We start from the raw sequence: 10740 nt of genomic DNA on the forward strand, positions 1-10740 counted from the left end.
TGCACCAATCAAATAAAAGACTACAATTTTATTAAAAAAAATTAAAATAAACACATTCAAGACTTGGGTATGTTGGGCGGCAGCGTGGCAAAGGTGAGAAAGCCCGTGTGACCGGGCAGCACTTGTGGATTACTGGAAGTCAAATACTTTTTGAGCTCCTTGGGCTCCTTTGTTTTGTTGTCCTCGTTTGCGATTATTTCCGCGCTCTTTGGCGCTTTGAGGAACTCCAAATCAATGACAGGCAACGAGCGTGTTTTGATCACACTCTCCTGTTGCAGCACCTCCATGGAACAGATCTCATTGAAGCCCAGCTTGGTAAGCTGTGCAATGCATCGCTGCGACTGCTCAATGCACGGGGAGAAGGAGCAGAAGCGACCGCCTGAAATGGAATTGTTTTCACGTTAAGTTAGGGGATAGGGCTACATTATTAAGAAAACAAGGAATAAATATCAAATATAATATATAATGAAAGGAAAGTTTTAATTGTTTTTTGATATTTACTTCCATAAAAATCACCCTTTTTTAATCAGAAAGTAAATGCATATAAGTTAATTATATATATAAAAAAAAAAAAAAAAACATCAAACTAGTTCCCCCCATGGTATTATATCGTGGCATTAGTTTCCAAATATAGGAATATCGCTGCGACCTAATCATTCTTAGAGCAATGGGAAGAGCGCAGTTGGATTCGCTAATGAGTGACAAAGTTGGCCAGCGGGCTGCATGAGCACGTCAACTGCCAAAAGCGACCGCATTCAATGTCAAACACAATGAAATGGCCGTGACAGACAGACAAACAGACGGACAGAGAGAGAGCGAGAGAGAGAGTGAGCGAGACAACTGAGTGACTGACTAACTAACTAACTGACTGACTGACCAAGCTGGCTAGGTCTTGATTGCTGTTAGCCGCCGGTGTCGGCGACGCGCCAAAGGGCGCTGACAACTTGTTGTCGAACGCTGATTGGGCAGTCGGGCAGTCGACGGCGGCGGTTTCACTTACTCACCCGACAACTTCAACGCCTTGAATGCATGTGGCACAGCCAAATCCGGCGCGGGCAGATCCAAGAAGACCGCATCGGCCGCACCGTCCAGTTCGCTGCTAAAGCCCAAATTGCACACATCTCTGTGATAGACCGTCACAAAATCACCGAGTCCATGTCGCCTGAACTCTTCGCGCGCCTGATCCGCGCGAGCTTCGTGGAAATCGAAGGTGTGCAGGCGACCAGTGGGCTTTAGTGCGCGTAGGAAATAGTGAGACAAGGAGCCAGATCCGGTGCCGGACTCAACAACCACTGCGCCGGGTCTCACCTCCAGCTGATGCAGTATCATGCTGATGTCCGGCGTATAGATAATCTGTGTGCGATGCGGCAGCGTTTGTGTCCACATTTCCGGATTCGGCTGCAGTACGTGCGCCCATCCCTTGGAGAGCTCGACGCGACTGCCGTACTCGACGCCAATAATACCTGGCAGGCAGGCAGGGGAAAATCAAATAATTAACTATTAACATCTAGAACGGCTGTGAAAACTAAACTCACTTTCCACTTTTAGGGAGCCGTATGGTGTCTGGAAGATGTGCGATATGGTTTCGCCTTTTTTGTTTACAATCGTCGGCACCGCCTCGATGGCATGCATGGAGTTCACACTCAGATAGAGTATGACAATGTCGCCCTGCTCTATGTATGTTTTTGGCTTAAGGAAACTCATTGTTATTGTCGTTGTTGCTGCCGGTTATGGGTTAGGATGCGGCGAGAGGAATGGCGACGCGTGGGCCAATCTAAAGACTCAATAGTGTGACCAGCCCAAACAAAAGCAAAAATCATAAAATGTAACTTTAGATAAGCCAAACTAAATAATCAAATACAAAGCAATTCACTTTTTACATTATACAACAATTACAAAATACGATGCTTTCGACTTTCTAATAAACATTATCTGCAACAGTTTAATTTTATCTACGGACTACCAGCTTTGCGCAGGAAATACTGCATGGCACTTTCCAGCACTTTTTGTGCGACAAGCGGCCAACTTCAAGTTGATTTGCTTCTTCTTTCCCTCTTTTGGTTTTTTACTACAAGTATGTAAAGCTTGCTTTTCGTGAATTTGTCAAATAATCTGTGAACATCCGTAAAACGGATACCTGAATTTTGCAAATTTCCACACACAATGCTTGACAAATATTCGCGCTATGTTGACACAACTTACTTATGTAAATTACATTGTTTTTTTCCCACATATTTTATGCTTCCAATCTATGCGGACTTTTGATTGAATTGAAATCGGAAATTACAATTAAAGCAGCCGCAAAATGGTCCAGCGCTTGACTTTGAGGAGACGTCTCTCATACAACACCAGATCCAACAAGAGGCGCATGTAAATATTTTATCAATTGTGATTCGCTTCTGTTGTAGTTGAATTTACCCAATCCCTCCTTGTTTACAGTGTTCGCACTCCCGGCGGTCGTCTGGTCTACCAGTATGTGAAGAAGAACAAGACTGTGCCACGCTGCGGCCAGTGCAAGGAGAAGCTTAAGGGCATCACCCCATCCAGGCCCAGCGAGCGTCCGCGTCTCTCCAAGCGTCACAAGACCGTCTCTCGCACATATGGAGGCGTCCTGTGCCACGGCTGCCTGCGCGAGCGCATTGTACGCGCCTTCCTTATCGAGGAGCAGAAGATTGTGAAGGCTCTGAAGAGCCAGCGCGAGGCGCTCGTCAAGCCCGTCAAGAAGGTGGAGAAGAAGCCCGTCAAAGCGGCGGCTGCCAAGAAGCCAACCGGCAAGACTGGCGCCAAATCCGCTGTCAAAACTGCATCCAAGAAGCCCGCACCCAAGGGTGGCATCAAGCCCAAGAAGTAAATATGTTAGGGAATTTCATTGAACTAAGAATTGGACGCTTCGGAAGCAATTTGTAATAAACAACAAAAATACAAGTTAAAAATTCGTTATTTCTAATATTAATTGGGTTGTGGTTCGTGTCCGCACTAAACGAACAGCTGGGCGGGCGCATTTGAGAACACTATCAAAGTGCCATTCACACTTTCAGCAGACGCACGTTTCGCTTGTGTGACTTAAATCAATTTATAATGCCAGAGCAAGAAGTTGTCAGTAAACCAAATGAATCGTAAGTATATATATAATATATATATTATTGGCTATAGCATATAGCATGTTACATTTACAGCACAATAAGAGTGCCCTTTGATACGCCGCATCATGCCGAAATTGCCTATCGCGTTTTGAGTGTTGATCAAGAACCACGCAGAAACTTTGTGAAGAAAACGCTGAGCTTGGAGCAGGATGTGCTCGTGGTGCATTTCAGTGCCGATCAAGTGAAGAGTCTGCGCACAGCAATTACCTCCTTCTTTGAGAGCCTGCTACTCTGCCAGGACACCATAAAACTGTTTGGAGCCCCATCCACAATCCAAAGCAATAACAATGCCGGAACACAGTCCAGCGCCGACTCCGCATAGAGCCATCTACGGATTCGCATTTTACATGCTGTTCAGCGTGCTCTTCTTTGTGTATGTGGCGTGGGCCTATCTGCCCGTGGAGCTGGGCCTGCATTCCTATTTACCGGACAAGTATTTCGCTGTGTTTGTCCCGGTGCTGATTCTGGTGGGTGTCTCCTTTGCTGTTATCATCTATCCGGCCATCAATCTATCGATGACACCGAATATTGATTCCGTTGCCTCAGTCGTGGATCTCAAACTGGCACTGCCTAAGGGCTCCCAGTTCACATCCTGGTCCCAGCTGCAATGTAAACAATATGAAACTTCGCCACCACAGAATACATCAGCTCCTACTCATCCATGTAGTATATGCCACATGGAGCACCAGGCAAAGAGTCGTGCGCCCATTCCTCCACTACGATTTCTAGACTTACAAGAAGTAAACTCCACATATTACAACTAACAAACTGCCTTTTTTCTTTGATGAATTTATTGCGTTAAGTCTACTTTCGACGCACTGTCGTCCAGCCATCTTCGGGCTCCACAAACTCGTCTGCTTGCTGTTTGCGTGTCTGAGATCGAGTGACGCGACCGCTGCTTGACGCTGCCGTCACCGCATTCTCCTCGTCGCTCTCGTCGGCGCTCATGCCCACATCGTCAGCGTCCTCGTCGTCCATGTCTTCGCCGGATGACGAGTCGCCGTCGATGGGCGTGTATGTGATCTTGACATCGGGACGCAGCCAATCCTTGCCCTGCGGCAATTTACTCAGCTCGGCCTCAATCTGTGGATACTGTGCGGCCAGCGCCATTTGCTTGTAGCGCAGTAGATTGCGGCATATTTCGGGAATGGAGTAATCGTCGCACAGCGTATTGAACTCCTGATCCATCAGCTCCTCTATCACCTCCTGCAATTCGCCCTGCGTTATATTCTCGTTGCCCACGCAGTACTCATATGTGTATTCCATTATTTGGATGGCCACCTGTGAGCATTCTTAGGTTAGAAATTGTGGCTGACAGTTAGTGGCAAATGTACTCACCTGCTGACCATTGCGTCCGCCCATGCCATGCTCGACGGCCAGCCGCAAATTTTGCCAATTATTGAAGATTCTCTCAACAATTAAGCGAAAATTCTTCAGATATTCTGTTTGTTGTGTCGACGATGCCATCGCGTGCTGAGCCAGTGCTGTGAAATTGTAAACGAAATCTCGCCATTCACAGGTAAGCGAATCCATTGACAGCTGTGCGTTTTGTTTACTTGCCGACGCGCCAAAAATAAATTCCATACCAAAAAAAATTATGTCGGAAAGCGAAAATCTTGAAGAGGCTTTAAATGAGCAGGAGTTGAATACAGAGGCAGCTTATGCGGAAGAAGATAACGATGACGAGGATGCGGAGCCAATAACAGCACAGAAAGTAAACATTCTTTTCTTTTAGTTGACAATTCATAAAACTTGTTGCATTTGGGCAGGTTCTGGAAATATTGGAGACTGCCTGGACAAACGAAATGTGTGCTCCGGAACTGCTGCAGCATCAGACGGACATGTTAGAGTTGATGCTGTCACAGGTGGCGCACATGGAGGAGCAAATGAAGGATCTGGACAAGAACGACTTTCGCTTTGTGGTGCATCAAATGGAACTCGAACGCATCCGCTACATCATGGCCAGCTATTTGCGCTGCCGTCTGCAGAAGATCGAGGCCTTCACCCAGCACATCATCAACCAGGATGCAACACGCGATGCGACCGACAAGCGTCTGTCGCCCGAGGAGGCGAAATATGCCCAGGAGTTCGCATCCCATGTGGATGAGTACTTCAACAAGGTTGCCACACAATACATGCCCAATCAGCAGCGCGGCGAGGCGGAGCAGCGCGTTGTGGCACCAAATCTCATGAGCCACGTCTTCCTCAAAGCGAATGTTGCAGGTGTGTGGGGCTTATATATATCATATATATCACATCACATATTTTGATTGACTTTCAGTGTCTGGTGTGATTGTGGGCGTTGATGACGAGGAAGTGGATCTGGCGCCCGGTTCGCAGCATATTATACCGTACCAGCTGGTGTCTGATCTGATACAGAAGAACCAAGCGCAACTAATTTAAAATCCAAACAATACTTAATATTAAATACAACCAAAATTTATCCAATTACATTTTTGGCGCCCTCTCTGCTACCAGTGTTGGCTAACGCTAATTATTGCGCCATTTGTATAAACAGCTGCGCCGCTTGGTTTCGATTCCACTGGAAGTACTGGGTATACGCGAGTTGAACACACGCGCAACGACCCGTCTGTGTTGTCAATGTGGCGCGCTTTTACGCATATAGCGAAAACACTCGAGTGCCTGAGTCACGAAGGTGCACGGTTCCCACAGAAATTCCAGCATTCCATTCTCAAAGCGAATTATCTCAGCTTACACAACAGCAGCAACTACAGCAACAGCCACCAAGTAAAACTCAACAAAATGTCGGGTGAAAAGCCAAAGGTTGTTTTTGTCTTGGGTGGCCCCGGCGCTGGCAAGGGCACGCAATGCTCGAAAATTGTTGAACGCTTCCACTTCGTCCACTTATCGGCGGGTGATTTGTTACGCGAGGAGCGCGCACGCGAAGGCTCCGAGTTTGGCCAGCTGATCGAGGAATATATTCGAAATGGCAAAATTGTACCCGTTGAGGTGACGTGTTCACTGCTGGAGAACGCAATGAAGTTGTCGGGCAAAATGCGTTTCCTCATCGACGGCTTCCCACGCAACCAGGACAATTTAGATGGCTGGCAGCGGCAGATGGCCGATAAAACGGACATGCAGTTTGTGCTCTTCTTCGACTGTGCCGAGGATGTGTGCGTGGTGCGCTGCTTGGGACGAGGTCAGGGCGGCTCCGGACGCAGCGACGATAACATGGAGAGCCTCAAGAAACGCATCCAAACCTACAACAATGACTCACTGCCCATTATAAAGCATTTCGAGAATGCCGGGCAGGTGAAGCGCATCGATGCCACTCCCGATGCGGACACCGTATTCCAGGCGGTGGAACGCGTTTTTCTGGACGCCGGTTTCCAATGAAATTACGCACTCAATTCGGTGGATGCTCTAGCTTGAATTCTATATATATATATATATATATTGTGTTTCCTTATGTGTGTGTAGTTCTAATTAATTGTGTCTTTGCGCCTTCTCCCCATATCTTACTTAAATATATATACGCTTGTTATCATAAAGTTTACACGATAGCGATTACAATTTCTTTTCGTCAGGCAATTTAAACATTCGATAACATTTTGTGTGTTACTTGCAAAAACAATAGCGGTTCTTGCTTTGTAGAACGAGGCAGAGTCAGAGGTGGAGGCGGTCGTTAACACTAATCCTTGCGCAGCTTATCGAGACGCGCCTGCAAATCGGCGTCTGCATCGGACATGGGCGTGGATCCACCACTGCCGCCACTCGCCCCAGCACCCGCACCGCCGCCAGCACCACCACCACCGCCACCACCTGTTGACGGTCCAGGGCCACCGATGCCACCTGCAGCAATGGCAGCAGGTGTCTTCTGTGCACCAGCAGCGCCTGCTATGGATAGGGAGCCGGAGGCGCTTGGTAGATCGCCCAATTGTTCGCCCAGCTGCAAGCCCAGTTCATCGAGCACCTGGCTGACGACTGCATCTGTTTCCTCCTCATCGCCCTCATCCTCCATGGCATCGTCGATGGCGTCGTTGATCATTTCCTCCTTCATGTCCATCATTTCCGATTGCTTCTCGAAGTCCTGGAGGATCTTTTGTATTTGCGGGAGATTCAGTTGCCGGTTCATGTTCTGCATGGCCTTTGTCACACCTGCAAACGAAACGCATTAGCCAAATGTGAATCACGAAATGGTGCTTCCCCTCCCACCCACCCACCTTTCATGGCCTGTGCCATTGTGTTTTGAGATTTGAGCGTTTGTATCTTAAGCGAGACGGCTTGAATGTTTGCCTTCATGAGCATGAACTTCTTGGAGTAGCGACGCGTACGCACCAGATCCTTGGCCATGATCTTGACGGCATCCATTTGTCCCTCCTTGGCCATTTTCTTAATGTCCGCAATGATTTTCTTCTCTTGCTGATCCATTTTCATTCGCTCACGGTCCAAATCACGCATTGCCTTGTTTAGGGCTCGCTGATTCTTGCGCAGCATCTCATCCGGTGAGATCTTCTTGCCAAAGAGCCAATCCATTTTACCAAATTAATTATTATTCGACAGGAGAACCGTGCAGGGGAATGCTAATATTGAAAATTACTCATCAAAACAACAGATTGAAAGGCGTTGCCACCAAGTTGTTTAACAGTTTCCAGTTAACAGAGTACTCATTAATTAACAGAGCCAATGCTTGTTAATGCTGATAATATTGCAAATAAATAATTGTCTACTGAATATAACAAAACTTAAATAGCTGTAAATTCATTAAATAAATATACATATAACCTTTGAATTTAATAATTTCAAAAGTACTTAATGTAAAGTACAAGTCATATAATTTTGCTTGCATGGAACTACGTACCACGCTCAACGCCCTATTCGCGCTTACGTTGTGCGCTTACGTTAACAGATGTGCTGTTTTTACTACACAACAGACGCTGAACTATTTAAGTTTTGGGATTAATTGATTTGGGCAAGACAATGAAGGAATTCGACGACTTCAATTTTAGTGTGGATAAATGTAGGCAGTGCTTCTGTGTAGCTTGTTTAGCGGTAACCAATCTTGCTTTTCTCACACACCAGATACCAAGGAGCTGACACGAGAATGTGTTGGCGGCAGCGATTTGCAGCAGCGCAAGAAGGAAATCGAGGCGTATTCGGAGCAAACTTCGGCCACGCTCAAGCAGACCTGCAAGAAGAACTACATGCAGTTCATACAGACGGCCAAGGAGATATCACGTAAGCGGAATAACACAATGATCCCTCCATTATGAGAGACTCTTCCAACAATTACTGCAAATAGATCTGGAGTCGGAAATGTACCAGTTGTCGCACATACTCATCGAGCAGCGAAACATTCTCGCTACGATGACCGATGGCAAGACGAGCAGCCATTTGAAGGCGGACAGCATCGAGACGGAGTCGAACACCAGTGCAGCCCCCGAGGATGTGGAGAACAGCCAGACGACGCGTGCCGTGAAGGAAATGGTTCAGGGATTTAATGGCAATCTTGAGGGCAAAACATTCCTGAACGAGGGCGCTCTCATTGAACTGGACAGCAATGACTATCGGCCCATTCAGCGTGTCTTCTTCTTCCTCTTCAATGATGTGCTTATTGTGTGCAAAGTGAAGCATGACAAGTAAGAAATCACATTATTCATCCTCACACCTTAATCCTAACGCGCATCTCTTCGCAGACGCCTGGAGTTTCTCACGGAATACGATCCGAAAAAAATAGCCGTCATCAACATCAAGGATCTGGATGGTGTCAAAAACGCGATTAACATTATAACGCCCGATGGCTCCAAGATATATCAGAGCATAACAGCGGCCGGCAAGAGTGAATGGATCGAGAAGTTGGAGGAGGCTTTTCGCTTTGATCAGCAGAAGAAGTCGAAGAAGGGACAGGCACCGCAGCCACCGAATCGCGCCAAACAACAGCAACAGCAATCCCAAGTCGCGAAAAGCGCCACGCCCGAAAAGTTGCCCGAGCAAAGTCCCACGGATGTGCAGCCAAAATCTCTGGAGGATGAGACGCCCGAATGGCTATGCACGGCCAGCGAGGAGATTCAAACACTGATCGCGCAACGTCACTTCGAGGACGCCCAGACGTTGATCAAGCGCGCCCACGAGTTCCTCCGCCTTGCCGAAAACAAGAAGAAGCTGCTGCATGCGGACAGCATTGAGGACAAGGTGAAGCAGCAGGAGCTCAAGCTCACAAGTGTGCTGCTCCAAGAGCTCTCCAACTGTCACAATCGCAACTTGCAAATTGCCCTGCGCGCTGTACGACGACCTCTCAAGATTCTCGTCGAAATGGGTCGCTCCCGAGAGGCCAGTGCCACATTGCTGAAGGTCTGCACGGTTAGTTTGCGTGTGGCACAGCGCGAGGCACGTCGCAACAATGCCGAAATCTCGGAGCTCTTCTTCTGCGACCTGGCGCAGGTGGCTTGCGATTTTCTGAGTGCCTTTGAGCAACAGCCGGCGTGCGTCAGCGGTGAGTTGGTTAATTGATTAGTCAAGCGTTGTCAACTAATCCCATCATTGTTTATTGCCCTATTTTATAGCGCTTGTCGTGTGGTGCAATGCCGAGCTGCAATACTTTGCCAGTCAGCTGATCAAACACTATCTGACCAAGGGCACCTCACTGGAGGCAGTCGCAAAATGTGTGGAGCGTGTCCGTAAGCCGGCCACGAAGCTAACCGAGATTGGTCTGGACATTAGCTACCATTTGGAGGGTTTGTTGCGCACAACGCTGGAATCGCTTATTGAGGAGTCGAAGCAACGTTTGCTGGACGCAGTGGGACGCACCGAGGAGTGCTGGCAGCCATACAATTTGCAAACCAAATCGAACTTAAAGCGACTGCTGCTCGAGCTGGATGCAATGGGCATTGATGTGCGTGCCCAGACCACGGGCGATACGTGGCTGAATCTAACGCAATCCACACTCGTCTTTGTACGCCAGTTCCTGCAGTTGACGGAGCACTGCGCCTGCCTGGCCAAAGGTGAGGCTCTGCTGCAGAGTCTGGAGCAGCTGCTGCGGGATCTGTTTGTGGCACAACATTCGCTGAAGCCGCCTAGCGATATGGCCGTGGATGTAAGTTGGACACTTAATCATTTGTTTTAGTTATGTTGATGTTTATTTTTACGCTTTCGATTCCCAGCCCAACTTTGTAACTAAGAATAAAATCTTTCTGGTGGACAATTTGCTGCCCATTGCCATTGAGAGGTTCCGCAAGACGTCGGGCCGCCAATGCGAGAGACTGCGAGAGTTGCACACGAAGCTATCACGGCAGCAAGGTGCACCCGTGCCGCGACAGCGAAGCGTCTATACGACAGATGTGTTTTAAGAGTAGAAGTTTACTTTCGATTACATATATAATTTTTTATTTTTCTTTTTCGTTTTGCTTCAATTATTTATAATATAATTATATACATATATAACCACAATAATAATAATAATATTTGTAAAATTAAAAATCGAAGCGTGTGCTGCACTCTATTCTCTGTTTGCTTATTACAATTTTCGCTGGGCGCGAAATGTGCCCACATTCTAGAATTTATATATATATATATATATATATATATATGTATATATATATCCGATTCAACAAGTTTTCTTTCATTCGCTTGTTTCATT

General features: G+C 47.2%; 9 protein-coding genes across 10 annotated transcripts; 6 read left to right on the top strand and 3 right to left on the bottom strand.

Moving 5' to 3' along the window:
* Positions 1-13: 13 nt before the first annotated feature.
* LOC6563104 (tRNA (adenine(58)-N(1))-methyltransferase catalytic subunit TRMT61A) lies at positions 14-1795 on the bottom strand. The gene is made up of 3 exons (XM_001990600.3): positions 1536-1795; positions 1005-1463; positions 14-379 (listed from the first exon to the last, which is right to left on the bottom strand). The coding sequence occupies exons 1-3, from the start codon at positions 1702-1704 to the stop codon at positions 57-59; spliced, it is 951 nt and encodes a 316-aa protein (XP_001990636.1). The 5' UTR covers positions 1705-1795; the 3' UTR covers positions 14-56.
* Positions 1796-2008: 213 nt separating this feature from the next.
* On the top strand, positions 2009-2925 carry LOC6563103 (60S ribosomal protein L34). Of its 2 annotated transcripts, none has more exons than XM_001990599.3 (3): positions 2009-2074; positions 2299-2370; positions 2440-2925. In XM_001990599.3, the coding sequence occupies exons 2-3, from the start codon at positions 2306-2308 to the stop codon at positions 2849-2851; spliced, it is 477 nt and encodes a 158-aa protein (XP_001990635.1). In that variant the 5' UTR covers positions 2009-2074; positions 2299-2305; the 3' UTR covers positions 2852-2925. The 2 variants fall into 2 exon arrangements, with proteins under 2 accessions (XP_001990635.1, XP_043070851.1); XM_043214916.1 differs by having other exon boundaries at positions 2049-2074; positions 2296-2370.
* Positions 2926-3044: 119 nt separating this feature from the next.
* Positions 3045-3911, top strand: LOC6563593. Its single transcript, XM_001990598.3, has 2 exons — positions 3045-3116; positions 3177-3911. Exons 1-2 carry the CDS (start codon positions 3079-3081, stop codon positions 3463-3465), a joined length of 327 nt encoding a protein of 108 aa, XP_001990634.2. The 5' UTR covers positions 3045-3078; the 3' UTR covers positions 3466-3911.
* LOC122322352 (phosphatidylinositol N-acetylglucosaminyltransferase subunit P) lies at positions 3431-3911 on the top strand. The gene has a single exon (XM_043214917.1). The coding sequence runs from the start codon at positions 3431-3433 to the stop codon at positions 3905-3907; it is 477 nt and encodes a 158-aa protein (XP_043070852.1). The 3' UTR covers positions 3908-3911.
* On the bottom strand, positions 3898-4626 carry LOC6563592 (pre-rRNA-processing protein TSR2 homolog). Its single transcript, XM_001990597.2, has 2 exons — positions 4482-4626; positions 3898-4424 (listed from the first exon to the last, which is right to left on the bottom strand). The coding sequence occupies exons 1-2, from the start codon at positions 4608-4610 to the stop codon at positions 3948-3950; spliced, it is 606 nt and encodes a 201-aa protein (XP_001990633.1). The 5' UTR covers positions 4611-4626; the 3' UTR covers positions 3898-3947.
* A 96-nt stretch (positions 4627-4722) lies between these two features.
* LOC6563591 (DNA replication complex GINS protein SLD5) lies at positions 4723-5660 on the top strand. The gene is made up of 3 exons (XM_001990596.3): positions 4723-4857; positions 4913-5366; positions 5425-5660. The coding sequence occupies exons 1-3, from the start codon at positions 4741-4743 to the stop codon at positions 5544-5546; spliced, it is 693 nt and encodes a 230-aa protein (XP_001990632.1). The 5' UTR covers positions 4723-4740; the 3' UTR covers positions 5547-5660.
* An 84-nt stretch (positions 5661-5744) lies between these two features.
* Positions 5745-6660, top strand: LOC6563590 (UMP-CMP kinase 2). The gene has a single exon (XM_001990595.3). It carries the CDS (start codon positions 5745-5747, stop codon positions 6498-6500), a length of 756 nt encoding a protein of 251 aa, XP_001990631.2. The 3' UTR covers positions 6501-6660.
* On the bottom strand, positions 6652-7742 carry LOC6563589 (charged multivesicular body protein 2a). Its single transcript, XM_001990594.3, has 2 exons — positions 7328-7742; positions 6652-7262 (listed from the first exon to the last, which is right to left on the bottom strand). Exons 1-2 carry the CDS (start codon positions 7638-7640, stop codon positions 6796-6798), a joined length of 780 nt encoding a protein of 259 aa, XP_001990630.1. The 5' UTR covers positions 7641-7742; the 3' UTR covers positions 6652-6795.
* Positions 7743-8034: 292 nt separating this feature from the next.
* Positions 8035-10551, top strand: LOC6563588 (exocyst complex component 8). The gene is made up of 6 exons (XM_001990593.2): positions 8035-8124; positions 8187-8342; positions 8407-8743; positions 8801-9597; positions 9668-10197; positions 10265-10551. Exons 1-6 carry the CDS (start codon positions 8085-8087, stop codon positions 10448-10450), a joined length of 2046 nt encoding a protein of 681 aa, XP_001990629.1. The 5' UTR covers positions 8035-8084; the 3' UTR covers positions 10451-10551.
* The last annotated feature ends 189 nt before the right edge of the window (positions 10552-10740 follow it).

Source organism: Drosophila grimshawi, unplaced genomic scaffold (genome assembly GCF_018153295.1).
Source record: "Drosophila grimshawi isolate 15287-2541.00 unplaced genomic scaffold, ASM1815329v1 contig_311, whole genome shotgun sequence".
Classification (NCBI taxonomy): Eukaryota; Metazoa; Arthropoda; class Insecta; order Diptera; family Drosophilidae; genus Drosophila; species Drosophila grimshawi.

Coding starts and splice junctions, on each gene's coding strand:
- LOC6563103 (XM_001990599.3), top strand. CDS start 2,306: ATGGTCCAGCGCTTGACTTTGAGGAGACGTCTCTCATACAACACCAGA. Junction 2,371..2,439: donor AGATCCAACAAGAGGCGCAT/GTAAATATTTTA, acceptor CCTTGTTTACAG/TGTTCGCACTCCCGGCGGTC.
- LOC6563592 (XM_001990597.2), bottom strand. CDS start 4,610: ATGGCATCGTCGACACAACAAACAGAATATCTGAAGAATTTTCGCTTA. Junction 4,425..4,481: donor GCGGACGCAATGGTCAGCAG/GTGAGTACATTT, acceptor GAATGCTCACAG/GTGGCCATCCAAATAATGGA.
- LOC6563589 (XM_001990594.3), bottom strand. CDS start 7,640: ATGGATTGGCTCTTTGGCAAGAAGATCTCACCGGATGAGATGCTGCGC. Junction 7,263..7,327: donor AATGGCACAGGCCATGAAAG/GTGGGTGGGTGG, acceptor TTTCGTTTGCAG/GTGTGACAAAGGCCATGCAG.
- LOC6563590 (XM_001990595.3), top strand. CDS start 5,745: ATGTGGCGCGCTTTTACGCATATAGCGAAAACACTCGAGTGCCTGAGT.
- LOC122322352 (XM_043214917.1), top strand. CDS start 3,431: ATGCCGGAACACAGTCCAGCGCCGACTCCGCATAGAGCCATCTACGGA.
- LOC6563588 (XM_001990593.2), top strand. CDS start 8,085: ATGAAGGAATTCGACGACTTCAATTTTAGTGTGGATAAAT. Junction 8,343..8,406: donor GACGGCCAAGGAGATATCAC/GTAAGCGGAATA, acceptor TACTGCAAATAG/ATCTGGAGTCGGAAATGTAC. Junction 9,598..9,667: donor ACAGCCGGCGTGCGTCAGCG/GTGAGTTGGTTA, acceptor CCTATTTTATAG/CGCTTGTCGTGTGGTGCAAT.
- LOC6563104 (XM_001990600.3), bottom strand. CDS start 1,704: ATGAGTTTCCTTAAGCCAAAAACATACATAGAGCAGGGCGACATTGTC. Junction 1,464..1,535: donor CGGCTCCCTAAAAGTGGAAA/GTGAGTTTAGTT, acceptor CCTGCCTGCCAG/GTATTATTGGCGTCGAGTAC. Junction 380..1,004: donor CAAGGCGTTGAAGTTGTCGG/GTGAGTAAGTGA, acceptor ATTCCATTTCAG/GCGGTCGCTTCTGCTCCTTC.
- LOC6563593 (XM_001990598.3), top strand. CDS start 3,079: ATGCCAGAGCAAGAAGTTGTCAGTAAACCAAATGAATC. Junction 3,117..3,176: donor GTCAGTAAACCAAATGAATC/GTAAGTATATAT, acceptor TTACATTTACAG/CACAATAAGAGTGCCCTTTG.
- LOC6563591 (XM_001990596.3), top strand. CDS start 4,741: ATGTCGGAAAGCGAAAATCTTGAAGAGGCTTTAAATGAGCAGGAGTTG. Junction 4,858..4,912: donor AGCCAATAACAGCACAGAAA/GTAAACATTCTT, acceptor GCATTTGGGCAG/GTTCTGGAAATATTGGAGAC. Junction 5,367..5,424: donor CCTCAAAGCGAATGTTGCAG/GTGTGTGGGGCT, acceptor ATTGACTTTCAG/TGTCTGGTGTGATTGTGGGC.